The sequence below is a fragment of the Sapajus apella genome, unplaced genomic scaffold, assembly GCF_009761245.1.
Source record: "Sapajus apella isolate SASKATOON/1434 unplaced genomic scaffold, GSC_monkey_1.0 scaffold10, whole genome shotgun sequence".
Taxonomy (NCBI): Eukaryota; Metazoa; Chordata; class Mammalia; order Primates; family Cebidae; genus Sapajus; species Sapajus apella.
This window is the reverse complement of record NW_022436950.1, coordinates 33133856-33150908: the sequence shown is the minus strand read 5'-3', so window position 1 is coordinate 33150908 and position 17053 is coordinate 33133856. Positions and strand designations below refer to the sequence as shown.

Here is a 17053-nt window from a genome sequence, read left to right as displayed (position 1 = left end):
AAAAAAAAAAAAAAAAAAAAAGAGCAAATTACTTCTGTAATTAAAATGCTATTTTAAAAACCTATAAAAGGTCTGGTCATGGTGGCTCACGGCTGTAATCCCAGGACTTTAAAAGGCTGAGGCCTGTGGATAGCTTGAGCTCAGTAGCTCCAGACCAGCCTGGGCAACATGGCAAAACACCATCTCTACAAAAATAAAATACAAAAATCAACCAGGTGGGGTAGTGCCCACCTGTAGTCCCAGTTACTTGCGGGGCTGAAGTAGGAGGATCACTTGAGTGCCGGAGGTTGAGGCTGCAGTGAGCCAAGATGATGCCATTGCACCCCAGGTGGGTGAAAAAGTGAGATGTTCTTAAAAACAAAAGCCTATGAAAGAATAAAGTCCCTTCACATGAGAAAACAGAATACATGTCATGCCAATTAACCACACTGAAAACCTATGAAGGCTTTTAACCAGAAGAACAGTGTTTTTAAGCTGATATTCTTCATATAAGAACAGTACTCCAGCGAGGCAGGGTGGCTCACACCAGTAATCTCAGCACTTTGGGAGGTCAAGGCAGGTGGATCACCTGAAGCCAGGAGTTCAAGACCAGCCCGGCCAACACGGCGAAACCCCGTCTCCACTAAAAATACAAAAATCAGCCAGATGTGGGGTAGGTGCCTATAATCCCAGCTACTTGGGAGGCTGAGGCACAAGAATCGCTTGAACCCAGGGGACAGAGGTTGCAACAAGCCAAGATCATACCACTGCACTCCAGCATGGAAGACAGAGTGAGTCTCCGCCTCAAAAAAAAGGTACTTCAGCCGGGCGCGGTGGCTCACGCCTGTAATCCCAGCACTTTGGGAGGCCGAGGCGGGTGGATCACAAGGTCAAGAGATCGAGACCATCCTGGTCAACATGGTGAAACCCTGTCTCTACTAAAAATACAAAAAGTCAGCTGGGCATGGTGGCGCGTGCCTGTAATCCCAGCTACTCAGGAGGCTGAGGCAGGAGAATTGCCTGAACCCAGGAGGCGGAGGCTGCGGTGAGCCGACATCGCGCCATTGCACTCCAGCCTGGGTAACAAGAGCGAAACTCTGTCCCAAAAAAAAAAAAAAAAGTACTTCATGCTTAAATAAATTTGGAAAATGCTGGATTAAACACAAAGAATGATTTTGTTGTTTTTTGTTACTAATGTGCAATTACTCAAAGCATTTTGTATAATGTGCATCATGAAGTTCCAAGAGGAAAATGTACCCATCTGGCAGTGTTTCCCAAAGTTATTTGAAAATGAAACCCAGGGCTAAATGTGGTGGCTCATGTCTGTAATCCCAGCATTTGGGAGGCTGAGGCAGGAGATTCCCTTGAGGCCAGGAGTTCAACATCAGCCTGAATAACATAGCAAGACCCTGTCTCAATTAAAAAAACCCAAAAAAGGCCGGGCGCGGTGGCTCAAGCCTGTAATCCCAGCACTGTGGGAGGCCGAGGCGGGTGGATCACGAGGTCAAGAGATCGAGACCATCCTGGTCAACATGGTGAAACCCCGTCTCTACTAAAAATACAAAAACATTAGCTGGGCATGGTGGCGCGTGCCTGTAATCCCAGCTACTCAGGAGGCTGAGGCAGGAGAATTGCCTGAACCCAGGAGGCGGAGGTTGCAGTGAGCCGAGATCGCGCCATTGCACTCCAGCCTGGGTAACAAGAGTGAAACTCCGTCTCAAAAAAAAAAAAAAAAAAAAAAAAAAAAAAAAAACCCAAAAAACAAAAAACAATGAAAACAGAACCAGCCAGGCAAGTGACTCATGCTTGTAATCCCAGCACTTTTGGAGAAATGCAGGTGGTTCACTTGAAGTCAGTAGTTTGAGACCACCCTGGCCAACACGGTAAAACCCCATCTCTACTAAAAATACAAAAATTAGCCAGGCTTGGTGGCGGGCTCCTGTAATTCCAGCTACTTGGGAGGCTGAGGCAGGAAAATCCCTTGAACTCATGAGGTTGACGCTGCAGTGACCTGAGATTATGCCACTGCACTCCAGCCCGGGTGACAGAGCAAGACTCAGCCTCAAAACAAAACAAAACAAACAAAAACAAAGAAAAGAGAACCTATTTTTATTCTAGCATATAGGTAATAGCTCCACAAAGCATAGTTTGGGAAAAAAACACTAAAGTAAAAAATGTCAATCCTTGGCTGGGTGTGGTGGCTTATGCCTGTAATCCCAGCACTTTGAGAGGCCGAGGTGGGTGAATCACTTGAAGCCAGGAGTTCAAGACCAGCCTGGCCAACACAGTGAAACCCCATCTCTAAAAAAAATTTAAAAATTTTAAAAATACAGATTCACCAAATAATCAGAAAATCTCATACCCAGAGTATGTGTGTATGTTTTGTTGTGTCGTCTTAGAAATAAATCTATCAGAGGCACTCTTTTATTTAAGATAGGCCTCTTAAGAAAAAGCTTTCTTTGTTATGTGCAGCCACTGAAAAAGAGAAAAAGCTTTGTAGCCAGCAAAGAGAATGTACACAGTGTGTGTGTGTGCACCTGTGTGCATGTGCATGTGAATGCCTAGCAGGTTTGAGCTAGGTACCATATACACATCTGAAACAGGAAAGATTCACAAAGCAATGGCCAGCAAAGAAACAGGAGGCATCTGCAATAACTGCGCTAACCAAGAAGTTTCTCAAGAACACGAAAAAATTTAATAAAGAATAAATTTGACCTGGTGTGGTGACTCATGTCTATAATCCCAACATTTTGGGAGGCCAAGGCAGAGGGATTGCTTGAAGCCAGGAATTCAAAACAAGCCTGGGCAACCTAGCAAGGAGATGGAAGCTCCATCTCCACAAAAACTTTTTTAAAAATCAGCCGGCTACACGACACATGCCTGCAGTTCTGGCTACTGGGGAGGCTGAGGCAAGTGGATCATTTGAGGCCAGAAGTTCGAGGCTGTCGTGAGCTATAATCATGCCACTACACTCCAGCCTGGGCAAAAGAATAAGACCCCATCTCAAGGGAAAAAAAGAAAAGAAAAATCAATGTATAGCTCAGTACTTACAGCTGGGTGCAGTGGCTCACGCCTGTAATCTCAGCACTTTGGGAAGCAGAGGTGGGTGAATTACTTGAGGTCAGGGGTTCGAGACCAGCCCGGCTAACATGGTGAAACCCCATCTCTACTAAAATACAAAAATTAGCCAGGCATGGTAGTGTGTACCTGTAGTTCCAGCTACTGAGGAGGCTGCAGCAGGAGAATCGCTTAAACCCAGGAGGCAGAGGTTGCAATAAACCAAGATTGCGCCACTGCACTCCAGCCTGGGCAACAGAGCGAGACTCCATTAAAAAAAAAAAAAATAGTACTTATTAAGCACAGCTTCTCTAGAGATAGTAACATGAAAGTCCTTTCCCTTATCTTGTTCTCAGAAGAGCAAACTATTTCAAAGACAAAACTGAATATAGATGCTTCAGAGAATATTTTAAAGAAATTCATAAGGACTCTCACTTATGAGAGGTGGGGTCTTGTTCAGTTGCCCAAGCTGGAGTACAGTGGCATGATCCCATCGCAGCCTCCAGAGTACCTGGGACTCCAGGTGCACACCACCACATCTGACTCATTTTTGTATTTTTTGTAGAGATGGGTATTAGCCATGGTGTTCAGGCTGGTCTTGAACTCCTAGGCTAAAGCAATCCACTGCCTCAACCTCCAAAAAGTGCTGAGATTACAGGCGTGAGCCATCACACCCAGTCCCTGCTGCTAACTATTAAGACAACTCTTGCTTTGGCTCAACTGAAAACAAATCCAATGCTGACAACTGTAACTATAATAAACTGATTTAACACAAAATTTTAGAAATGTGTTTACAATGGAGCTTGATGTAAAAAATACTAATCCAAGCACATCTATTCTTCAAATTAAGAAAGGGCAAGAAATTATCATTTTCAGTCTGCTAAAAACCAGACAGATATATTTAGCCTAATACATAGGTCCCTTTCTCACCTGAGATTAAAATTTTATTCCTTGCCTCACTAAGCAGCTGTTTCTAACTTTCAGGTATTTTAATTTGAAGCCTTAGGTGCTCATTAGAAATTCTAAGAGAGTATTCCTAAATCCCCATTAAACTATTTGTACTCATTTTGGTGAGATGTCCACCAAGACAAATTATTTATTTCATACTACAAGCATAAAAAGTATTCAAGACATAAAATATCTGATTTATTTCCAACCAATTTATGCAAGTGACATTTGCTAATGTATAGAAACATGGATGAAATGTTGTGTGTGTGTGTTTTAAGATAGAAGTAAAAGGTTAAAATTTTCTACCTAGAGATAACAAGTTATCTAGAAACTTTTAGAAAACAAGCATGTATCTCTCCATGAAGGCCCGCAATGATCTATATGGTTTCTGGGGAACAGAAGTAAAAGAAACTGGAGAAAAGATCACATATGAAAAGTAGTGTGAATTTTCCTAGCAATATGGAAGACAAATAGCCAGTGTAAGACTCCTTTAAAAACAATTGCATTTTCTTTTAATTCAGCAAAGCATATATTCATCCTTCCAGTGGTAAAATCAATCCTTAATGTGAAATACTGTTTCCAAATTATGGTAAACATATTCTGTTTGGAACACTTTTTTTTTTTTTTTTTTTTTTTTTTTGAGTCGGAGTTTCGCTCTTGTTATCCAGGCTGGAGTGCAATGGCGCGATCTCGGCTCACCGCAACCTCCGCCTCCTGGGTTCAGGCAATTCTCCTGCCTCAGCCTCCTGAGTAGCTGGGATTATAGGCACGTGCCACCATGCCCAGCTAATTTTTTGTATTTTTAGTAGAGACGGGGTTTCGCCATTTTGACCGGGATGGTCTCGATCTCTTGACCTCGTGATCCACCCGCCTTGGCCTCCCAAAGTGCTGGGATTACAGGTGTGAGCCACCGCGCCCGGCCTTGGAACACTTTTTAACCAAAAAAGGCAAGGTTATAAAACATGCCAAACACTGGTTAGCAGTCTGATAGAAACACTGGTTAGCAGTCTGATAGAAAGCATATATAAAAGATTCAAGGAGTATTTTTTTTTCAATAAGTACGTATCCTTTACTAACTTGTAGGCATAGATTTTAAACTCCAAAATTACTATCATAATTACAACACCTAATTAGTTTTTATAATTTCTCTCATTTCGGCAAATGAGAAAACTAAGTAGCGAAGTCAGGAATTCTTTATAAGGCCACAAACCAAAGAAATCCATTTCAAGACTTTAAGCAGCAACTTTGAGGGGAAACAAATGTTTTTTAGTAATTCTAGAGGTTCATGAAATCGACTAAAAAGAAGAAGATACTCAAACATACTTTTCAAGTAATTCCCCAAATTTACTATTCTATTTTTTAAAATTGCCATATGTCATCTTTAAAAGTATTCCACAGTTTACTTAGATTACCCCCAGAATTCAACATTTAAATATGGAAAGGGAGGGAGGGAGGGAAAAATGAAGGAGAGAAAGAGAGAAGAAAAGAGAAGAAAAAACAAGAAAAGAAAAAGTTCCAAGCCTGTTAATTACATCAAGGATTGATTCTCATGATCAGCCCTTACCTACGATCCTCTGATTTGGGGATGGGGTTGGTGCAGCGTTGGCTGTTATACTTGGCCACATATTCACATTGCTTGAAGGGGGCAGTCTTGTCCTCCAGAACGTGTCTGATACAGAAGGCGTAGCCGTTGAGTCGCCTCTGCTTGCACAGTTTGGGGCTATATGAGCACAAGGGCTTATTGTCAACCTCAGAGAAGTGTATATGTTTCCCTTCATACATCACGTGACTCTATTCCTTGTGAACATCAGCTAAAAGGCCACCACAAAAAAAGAAACCCAAATGATAAATCAGAGAGTATAACGCAGATCTAGGTTGAGAATTTCACTGAGGGACTTCTGGCCCCACAGCCATACCTGATTTTAAATCTTCTGCACCATAGCAATGTTAAGAGAACCCCCAAGGATACCACAGTTTGGAATGCCGCAGAATCAAGATGAAGCAGATTGTCTATAAAAATATCAAAAAGCCTAGTTAACAAACAGAAATAAGCAAAGCTAGTTCACCCAGGAAGCAAAATACTACAGTATCACCCTTCCCAATGCGATGGGTTCTTCACTGTAAATCAACATTCCGATAATGAGGTTAAATAAGAAAATAAGACACATTATAAAACATTAAGTTGGCTGGGCACTGTGGCTCATGTCTGTAATCCCAACACTTTGGGAGGTCAAGGCAGGCGGATCATCTGAGGTCAGGAGCTCGAGACCAGCCTGGCCAGCATGCCGAAACCCCGTCTCTACTAAAAATACAAAAATTAGCCAGGCATGGTGGCAGGTGTCTGCAATTTCAGCTACGTGGGAGGCTGAGACAGGAGAATCACTTGAACCCAGGAGGCGGAGGTTGCCATGAGCCAAGATCACACCCCTGCACTCCAGCCTGAGTGAGAGAACAAGACTCTGTCTCAAAAAAAAAAAAAAAAAAAAAAAAAAAAAATTTAATTACCTTATCCCCCAAAATTGAACTAAATAACATTTGCTCTGGTTAAGTTTTATAAATACCTCAAAGCAGCAGAACTCTTCCACCAAATGAATGTCACAGGTAGCAGGTCTCTTTTTCATTACAGGTGTTTGCATGCTATACTTATTTTCAGAACCCACAGCCCTTTACAATGCCAACAGAATGGTAGACCTAAAGCTTCTCTCAGAAATTCTTTTTTTATATGATAGTAAAATATTTGGCAATTTATAAATGTTTCTATGAAACACAAAATAAAGCAAATTTCTGCCATTAAAAATGTTCTTTCCCTTATAATACTTCCCCACACCTAATCCCATCCCAATCTTTATAAACTTCTCCGACACAAAGACTAGTCACCTGACCACACTTACATTATTCAGTTCAGTGTTCTGTACCATGTGGTGCTTCCAATCACACTAAATAGTATAATAATCATGGCTTACAGGTCTTTTCAGAGTCAGTGAGAAAATGGAAGGAGGGAATTACACAATACTCACTAACAGTCTATAAACAAAAGTTCCAATGGTAGGATTTATATATTACAACACCATCTAGTCTATTATGAAACTGAATCTATTTTGCCAAGTGAGGATCTGAGAGAGCTGATGGAGTCTCACCCATCCTCCTCACTTCCAGCAACCAAGACGGCTGATCGAACAGCTCAGATATCAGCTACTGAAAAAGTCCAGAAATACTCTCTCCTTTACCAGTGAATGACAAGATACATAAATGCTGGAGGTGCCAGACGTTGTTCAAGTCCAAAATCTGCCACTTAATGTGTTACCTTGAACAAATCATTTAACCTATTTGAATCTCAGTTTCCTCATCTGTAAAATAGGGATAATAAGAGTAGCTATGTTATCATCAGGATGCTGGAAGGATCAAATGATACAAAGCATGCAACATACTAAGTATCATTCTTAGTATATGGTCAACACTGGAGAAACAAATTATTATTCATAAGTGTTCATTCTTATAATACATGATTATGATACATGACTACATTCCATCTGCCAGTAATAAAAGTAGAGATTTTGTATTCTTCTCCAGAAATACTTCACTTGCTGTAGGAAGAAAAAAAAACACTCGAAATATTAACTTAGTTAATAAAAATCATATTTTCTCTTCTGGAAGGAAAAAAATCACATTCATTACTAAGTAAATCTAATCACACATTAATGTAAAAAATGAAGCTTTCTCTTTTCACCTTATGAAAATGTAAGAAAAAAAAGTTGGACTAGGAATTTCAATTTAGGTGCTAAGAAACTGGATATCCACAGGCAGAAGAATGAAACTAGACCCTTACCTTTCACCCCATATGAAATTAACTTAAAATAGATCAAAGACCTAATTGTAAGGCTGGAAACTATAAAACTACTAGAAGAAAACACAAGGGACACTGATGTGGGGAAAGATTTTATGAGTTAAGAACTGAAAAGTACAGATAATACAAGTAAAAATTAACAAATAAATGGGATTATATCAAACTAAAAGCTTCTGCACAGCAAAGGAACAACCAACAGCACAAAAAAACAACCTACAGAATGGGAGAAAGTATCTGCAAACTATTCAACCAACAAGGAATTAACATCCAGAACGTATAAGAAACAAACATCTCAACAGAAAAAAATTCAAACAATTCAATTTCAAAATGGGCAAATGATCTGAACAGACATTTCTCAAAAGAAGACACACAAATGGGTAACAAACGTATGAAAAGATGCTGAACATCACTAATCATCAAGGAAATGCAAATCAGAATTGGGGTGAGGTATCCTCTTACCCCACTTCAGATGGCTATTATCAAACAGACAAAAAAATGACAAATGCTGGTGAGCATGCAGCAAAAAGGGGTCTCTTGTATGTTGTTTGGAAATGTGAACCAGTATAGCCACTATAAAGAACAGTATAGGCCAGGTGCAGTGGCTCACTCCTGTAATCCCAGCACTTTGGGAGGCCAAGGCAGGTGGATCACTTGACGTCAGGAGTTCAAGACTAGCCTGGTCAACATGGCGAAACCCTGTTTCTGCTAAAATTACAAAAATTAGCTGGGCATGGTGGCATGTGCCACCTACTACTAGTCCCAGCTACTCGGAAGGCTGAGGCAGGAGGATCGCCTGAACCCAGGAAGTCAAGGCTGCAGTGAGCCAAGATCATGCCACTGCACACCAGCTTGGGTGACAGAGCAAAACTATCTCAAAACAAAAAACAAACAAACAAAAACAAAGCTGAACAGTATAAAGGTTCTTCAAAGAACTACAAATAGAACTATCCACTACTAGGCACTTATCCAAAGAAAGGGAAATGATACATCAAAGAGATATCTGCACTCCCATGTTTACTGCAGCACTACTGACAACAGCCAAGATATGGAATCAAACTTGGTGTCTCACAACAGATGAATGGATAAAGAAAATGTGGTGTGTATACACAATGGAATATTATTCAGCCATTAAAAAGAATGAAATTCTTGGGGACTGGATGTGGTGGCTCACACCTGTAATCCCAGCACTCTGGGAGGTAGAGTTGAGTGGATCACCTGAGGTCAGGAGTTCAAGACCAGCTGGCCAACATGGCCAAACCCCGTCTCTGCTAAAATTACAAAAAGTAGCCAGGTATGTTGGTGGGCGCCTGTAATACCAGCTACTCGGAAGACTAAGGAAGGAGAATCGCTTGAACCTGGGAGGTGGCAGTTGCAGTGAGCTGAGATCATGCCACTGCACTCCAGTCTGGGAGACAAAGCAAGACTCCATCACACACACACACACACACACAAAAGAATGAAATTCCCTATTCACACACAAAAGGATGAAATTCCCTATTCACAGCAATATGGATAGAACTAGAGGACATTATCTTAAGTGAAATAAATTAAACTTATTTATGAAAAATTAAACACACATGTTCTCACTCATGTGGACACTAAAGAAATTGATTTCATAGAAGCAAAAAGTAGGCTGGGTGCAGTGGCTCACGCCTGTAATCCCAACACTTTGGGAGGCCAAGCAGGTGGATCATTTGAGGTCAGGTGTTTGAGGCCTGCCTGGCCAACATGATGAAACCCCATTGCTACTAAAAATACAAAAAGTAGCCAGGCATGGTGGCAGGCGCCTGTAATCTCAGCTACTCGGGAGGCTGAGGCAGAGGCTGAAGTGAACCGAAATCATGCCACTACATTCCAGCCTGGGCAACAGAGCAAGATTCCATCTCAAAAAAAAAAAAAAAGGAAGTAAAAAGTAGAACAGAGGCTACAAGGTAAAACTGGGAATGGTGGGGGAGAAAAAGGGAATAGGAAGACATCTGTTAAAGGACACAAAATTATGGCTAGAAGGGAGGAATAAGCCCTAGTGTTCTACAGCACTGTAGGATGGCTACAGTTAACAATAATTATTACACAGTTTCAACTAGCTAGAAGGAGGATATTGAACGTTTCCAATACACACAAAAAAATGATGCTTGAGATGAATATGCTAACGATCCTGCTGATCACTATATATTATATGAATCAAAACATTACTATATATCCCATAAATAGGTACAATTATTTTGGGTCCATTAAAACTTTCTAATTTAAAAATTATAAAACATAAACATTTAAATTTAGTTTCCCTGGATGTTTGGGACAGGGAATATTTCAAAGAAAATCTATGCCATTTTTCATTTTTCACCATCTTTGCTTTATTCACCCACCAGCCAAACACACACATGGATCTTTCACAAATTATTTCAAGGAAACCTATATGAACTTCAAGAAAAAAAAGAAATTTACATGTCTGTATGTGAGAGAGTATTTCACAAATCATAGAAAGAAGTCTGAGGGCACGGATGGAAGGATATAAGGTTGCAGTGCGCCAAGACTGTGCCACTACACTTCAGCCTGGGTGACAGAGGAAAATCTGTTTCACATACACACACAAAAGAAACCAAATGCAACTCAACTGATGCATTCTGTGATGAATTCAAGCTTGTCTGACATAAATATCTGAACTATTGCTTTTTGGTTTGAATTTATCAACTGAGTCTTCGCCCATACTTTTGTTCTCAACTTTTGAGGCATGTGTTGTGTTTTACTTTATTTTATTTATTTATTTTGAGATGGAGTTTTGCTCTTGTTGCCCAGGCTGGAGTGCAATGGGGCTATCTTGGCTCACTGCAACCTCCACATCCTGGGTTCAAGAGATTCTCCTGCCTCAGCCTCCCAAGTAACTGGGATTACAGGCATGCGCCACCACGCCCAACTAATTTTGTATTTTTAGTAAAGACAGGGTTTCTCCATGTTGGTCAGGCTGGTCTCAAACTCCCGATCTCAGGTGATCCGCCTGCCTCGGTCTCCCAAAGTGTTAGGATTACAGGTGTGAGCCACAACACCCAGCCTATTTTTATTTATTTTTTTATTTTGAGGACAGGGTCTCACTTTGTTGCCAGAATGAATTGCAGTGGCATGATCATAGCTCACTGCAACCTCAAACTTCTGGGCTCAAGAGATCCTCCTACCTCAGCCTCCCAAATAGCTAGGACTATAGGTGCTTGCCACTCTATCTGGCTAATTTTTTAAATTTTTTGTAGAGACTGGGTCTCACTATGCTTGCCCAGGTTAGTCTCAAACTCCTGTTTGAGGATCAAGAGATCCTCCCTCAACCGGGCGCAGTGGCTCACACCTGTAATCCCAGCACTTTTGAGAGGCTAAGGCAGGCGGATTGTGAGGTCAGGAATTCGAGACCAGCCTGACCAACATTGTGAAATCTCGTCTCTACTAAAAATACAAAAACTAGCCAGGCATGGTGGCAGGGGCCTGTAATCCCAGCTACTTAGGAGGCTGAGGCCGGTGAATTTCTTAAATCCGGGAGGCGGAAGTTGCAGTGAGCCAAGATCATGCTACTTCACTCCAGCCTGGGGAGAGTGAGACTCCACCTCAAAAAAAAAAAAAAAAAAAAAAAGAGAGATCCTCCCACTTTGACTTTCCAAAGTGCTAGGATTACAGGTGTGAGCCACTGTGCCTGGCTACACTGTGTTTTAGATCATAGGTCAGCAAACTAAACTATTTCTTACAGGACAAATGTGGCCTACTGCTTGTTTTTTTGTAAATAACATAGCTGTGCTCATTCATTTACATACTGTCCATGGCTTTTGTGCTGTAATGGTAATTTTTTTTTTTTTTTGAGATGGAGTTTCGCTCTTATTGCCCAGGCTGGAGTGCAATGGCATGATCTCAGCTCACCTTAACCTTCGCCTCCCAAGCTCAAGCGATTCTCCTCCCTCAGCCTCCCGAGTAGCTGGGATTACAGGCATGTGCCATCATGCCCAGCTAATTTTCTATTTTTAGTAGAGACGGTATTTCTCCACATTTGTCAGGCTGGTCTTGAACTCCCAACCTCAGGTGATCCATCCACCTCAGTCTCCCAAAGTGCTGGGATTACAGGCGTGCCCGGCCTATAATGGTAAAATTTAGTAGTTGCAACAGATATTATATGGCCACAAAGATAAAAATACTTATTAACATGTTATTTGCTGATCTCTTTTAGATGCAACTCTTGTTGGGTTTGACTTTTTGCTCCAATCTGAATCATTTTACTTTTGAGTAATTTTTTTTCTTTTCTTTTTTTTCCTTTTTTGAGTCAGACAGTGTCTCACTCTGCCACCCAGGCTGGAGTCCAGTGGCATGATCACCGCTCACTGCAGCCTCAACCTTCAGGGCTCAAGCAATCCTCCCACTGCAGCCTCCTGGGTAGCTGGGACTACAGGAACATACCACTACGCACAGCTAATTTTTTGTATTTTTTTGTAGAGACGAGGTTTCACCATGTTGCTTAGGCTGGTCTTGAACTCTGGATCTCAAGTGATCCTCCTGCCTGGGCCTCCCAAAGTGCTGAGATTACAGAGGTGAGTCATCCTGCCTGGCCCAAGTCATTTTCTTTTAATAAATGAGTTTATCCAGTTTATAATTTTATGACATATTTCATTTTAATCCTATTATATTTTGTATTGCTTTTAGCCTTTAATTCAGTCTTTTTATTACACATTTCACTATATTCAGTAGAGAAGTTTGAACCATGTAGCTCCACTTATACATGGATTTTTTTTTTTCTCCTCTGCTACCCTGAGACAGTAAGACCAACCCCTTCTCTTCTTCCTCCATCTACTCAATGTAAAGACTTTTATGATGATCCACTTCCACTTAATACTAAATATATTTTCTCCTCCTTATGATTTTCTTAATAACAACTTTTCTATAGCTTACTGTATTGTAACAATATAATAGATAATACATAAACAAATATGTGTTAATCAATATTTATGTTTTCAGCAAGGCTTCTAGTTAACAGCAGGCTATTAGTTAAGTTCTTGAGTAGTCAAAAGTTCTAATGCGGTCAGGCACAGTGGCTCATGCCTATAATCCTAGCACTTTGGGAGCCCGAGGCAGGTGGATCACCTGAGGTCAGGAGTTCAAGATCAGCCTAGCCAACATGGCAAAACTTCATCTCTAGCAAAAATGCAAAAATTAGCCAGGCATAGTGGCATACACCTGTAAGCCCACCTGCTTAGGAGGCTGAGGAAGGAGAGTCACTTGAACCTGGAAGGTGGGGGCCACAGTGAGCAGAGATCACACCGCCACACTCCAGCCTCTGCGACGGCAGCAAGAGTCCATCTCAATTTAAAAAAAAAATTCTAATGCAGATTTTCAACAGTGTATGGGGTTGGTTCCTCTACTCCCATGTTGTTCAAGGGTCACCTGTAGTCTGTTTTCTCAAAAGAATTATAGTCTATCTCCTTTTAAGATAACATTTCTTTACTACACACTAAGAAAATCATTATACTTATTGGCACTACTGCATGTAGTAGTATATATATATCCCATGTTATAAATAATAAGAAAAATGTCCAGACTTGTAACTACTTACCCATCCCCAACTCTCAGGTCTTTTTCCTGTTATTTTCACACTTTAAAAGATTTTAACCTTAGTTCTACATTTAAATTTATTCAATGCAAAATGATAATTCTTTTAACTTAGTCTTCCATTCAACTTCTTGATTCAATAGTTTACAACATAGTCTCCTCTCTTTTCTATCCCACCAAGAGCTGATTTGTGGAAACTATAAGCCATGATTTTTCTATTTGAAAATATACGCAGGCCGGGCGCGGTGGCTCAAGCCTGTAATCCCAGCACTTTGGGAGGCCGAGGCGGGTGGATCACGAGGTCAAGAGATCGAGACCATCCTGGTCAACATGGTGAAACCCCGTCTCTACTAAAAATACAAAAACATTAGCTGGGCATGGTGGCGCGTGCCTGTAATCCCAGCTACTGAGGAGGCTAAAGCAGGAGAATTGCCTGAACCCAGGAGGCGGAGGTTGCGGTGAGCCGAGATCGCGCCATTGCACTCCAGCCTGGGTAACAAGAGTGAAACTCCGTCTCAAAAAAAAAAAAAAAGAAAAAAAAAGAAAATATACGCTAGCCAGCTATGGTGGCACATGCCTGTAATTCCAGCACTTTGGGAGGTTGAGGCAGGTTGACTGCTGGAGCTCACGAGTTCGAAGCCAGCCTGGGCAACACAGCGAAACCCTATCTCTACAAAGAATACAAAAATTAGGCCAGGTGCAGTGGCTCACGCCTGTAATCCCAGCATTTTGGGAGGCTGAGGTGAGGGGCTGGATCACTTGAGGTCAGGAGTTCAAGACCAGCCTGGCCAACCTTGGGAAATCCCATCTCTACTAAAAACAAAACAAAACAAAAATTAGCCTGGTGTGGTGATGCGTGTCTGCAGTCCTAGTTACTTGAGAGGCTGAGGTGAAAAAATTGCTTGGGCCTGAGAGGTCAAGGCTGCAGTGTGCCAAACTGCACCAACTGCACTCCAGCCTGGGCAAGAGAATGAGACCCTGTCTCAAAAAAGGAAAAGAAAACATGTCAATTGGCGTTAAACAATAGCTTGCCTGGACAGAAAACTCGTGGGTTGTATTTTTTTTTTTTTGAGATTGAGTTTCACTTTTCTTGCCCAGGCTGGAGTGCAATGGCACGATCTCAGCTCACTGCAACCTCCGCCTCCCAGGTTCAAGCAATTCTCCTGCCTCAGCCTCCCAAGTAGCTGGGATTAGAGGCATGCGCCACCATGCCCGGCTAATTTTTTTCTATTTTTAGTAGAGACAGGGTTTCTCCATGTTGGTCAGGCTGGTCTCTATCTCCGGAGCTCAGGTGATCCGCCCACCTCAGCCTCCAAAAGTGCTAGGATTACAGGCATGAGCCACCTCACCTGGCTGGATTGTACTTTTTTTCTTTTTTATATCTCCTGACTTTGTATATATTGTTTCATGTTGAAAAATCCTGAGGCCAGTCTCTAGATTTTACAGGGGACTTGATGTTATTTTTATTTTTATTTTTTTTTAGAGGTAGGGTCTCACTATAATGCCTAAACTGGATTGAACTTCTGAGCTCAAGCGATCCTCCACCGTAGCTGGGACTACAGATGCATGTCACCATGACTGTCTTCAAATCTTCTTTTATTGTGGGAAACTCTTCCTTAATGTGTTGACATTTCTTTCTGCTTGATTTATCCTGCCAACAGCTTCAGGGGTATCAATTACTGGCATGCTAGATTTGCTGCATTCCCTATCTATCACTCTCTCTCTAATCTTTCTTCATTTTTATTTGCTCCATTTTGGGTAGCTCAAATTTCTCAAGCTTGCCTCCATTACCCCCAGCTATAGTTGATATTTGCTGCTTTGAATGTTTCTGCAATGTTACTTTTCTCTTATTTTGTACCCTGATTCTATCAGCTCACTCTTAGATCCTTCTGTTGTCTTATATCTTGAGCCATTATATCTCATCTTTAAACTCTAGTTTCAGAGGAGCTATGTCTCACCCCCACCATCCACAACAGGAACTATTTTTCACTTTCCCTTGAGGCTTGACTCCAATGCTGAACAACGTTCCTTAACTCACAGGAGTCCACATGCCATCGATCTGGAGGTGGAATGATAATTCAGTCTTTATTTCTCTTCAGATGACCAAGATCAGCAGCTGAAAGGCTGCTTGCTACCAGTTTCTCCTCCCCTCTGAACTTCCTACAAAACTGGTAGGACTGCACAGTTTATAACTCAGCCCCACCTCTCCTGCCACTCAGGGAGCCCAACATACATACCCAACTTTGCCATTCATGCATGGGGGTTACCAGTTTTGTCTTCCAGGTGTGTCACTTTTCTTGGGAGAAAGTTGCTTCCTTTGCTTTGCCTGGTTCTATAGAGGAAATCATCCTCTCTTGGCAACATCTCTTGTCCTGGGTCAATTTTCACTGCACTCAATAGCCCTAATTCCTATATTTTGGGCTTTTCTTTTGGCGGGGAGGGGTTGTTAGGTTTTTTTTTTTGAGACAGAGTTTTGCTCTGTCACCCAGGCTGGAGTGAAGTGGCGCAATCTAGGCTCACTGCAACCTCTGCCTCCTGGGTTCAAGCGATTCTCCTGCCTCAGCCTCCCAAGTAGCTAGAATTATAGGCACCCACTACCACGCATGGCTAATTTTTTTGTATATTTAGTAGAGATGGGGTTTTGCCATGTTGTCCAGACTGGTCTTGAACTCCTAACCTCAGGTAATCCACCCACCTCAGCCTCCTAAACTGTTGGGATTATAGGTGCGGGCCATCGCGCCTGGCCATAGTACACATATTTTGATTACAAGGTTATAGCAATTGTCAAAGTTTCCATTTATTTTGTTTCTAATTCTCCCTATTTTTAAAGTTGGTTTGAGGAAAGAAGAATAGAAATGCCAGTACTTGCTATCATTAACCACAAATATCTTTTTAAATTTTGAATAGTAAAATATTCCATAATAATATCAGAACCATAAAGCAATTTACTATGGAAATTTACTATGGAATTTTTTTTTTTTTTACAACGAATGCATTATTTTTGTAATAATTTTGAAATCTAACTTTCTTCTTTTTTTTTTTTTTTTGAGACAGAGTTTCGCTCTTGTTGCCCAAGTTGGAGTGCAATGGTATAATCATGGCTCACCGCAACCTCCACCTCTCAGGTTCAAGTAATTCTCCTGCCTCACCCTCCTGAGTAGCTGAGATTACAAGCATGTGCCACCATGCCTGGCTAATTTTCTATTTTTAGTAGAGACAGGGTTTCTCCATGTTGATCAGGCTGGTCTTGAACTCCTAACGTTCAGATGATCCACCCACCTCAGCCTCCCAAAGTGCTGGGATTACAGGTATGAACCACCACACCTGGCTTTTTTTTTTTTTTTTTTTTTTTTAAGAGACAGACTCTTGTTCTCTTGTCAAGGCCAGAGTATGCAGTGGCACATTCATAGCTAATTGCAGCCTCAAACTCCTAGGCTCAAGTGATCCTCTTACCTGAGCCTCACAAGTAGCTAGGACTACAGGTATGCATCACTGTGCCCAGCTAATTTTTAAATTTATTGTAGAGGGCCGGGCGCGGTGGCTCAAGCCTGTAATCCCAGCACTTTTGGAGGCCGAGGTGGGTGGATCACGAGGTCAAGAGATCGAGACCATCCTGGTCAACACGGTGAAACCCCGTCTCTACTAAAACTACAA

The 17053-nt window shown here is 41.6% G+C and overlaps 1 protein-coding gene across 6 annotated transcripts in view; it reads right to left on the bottom strand.

The window, feature by feature from the left end:
* The window catches only part of INO80D (INO80 complex subunit D), a 79426-nt gene that overhangs the window by 49339 nt on the left and 13034 nt on the right, over positions 1-17053 (bottom strand). For 3 of the 6 annotated variants that reach the window (XM_032278514.1, XM_032278516.1, XM_032278517.1), the window contains exons 2-3: positions 5901-5994; positions 5549-5795 (exon numbers count right to left, since the gene is read on the bottom strand). In XM_032278514.1, the coding sequence (XP_032134405.1) occupies positions 5549-5766 (218 nt within the window). In that variant the 5' untranslated portion in view covers positions 5767-5795; positions 5901-5994. Of the gene's footprint in view, positions 1-5548; positions 5796-5900; positions 6205-17053 lie in introns of those variants that run through there. The other 3 variants (XM_032278513.1, XM_032278515.1, XM_032278518.1) reach the window with 3 other exon arrangements.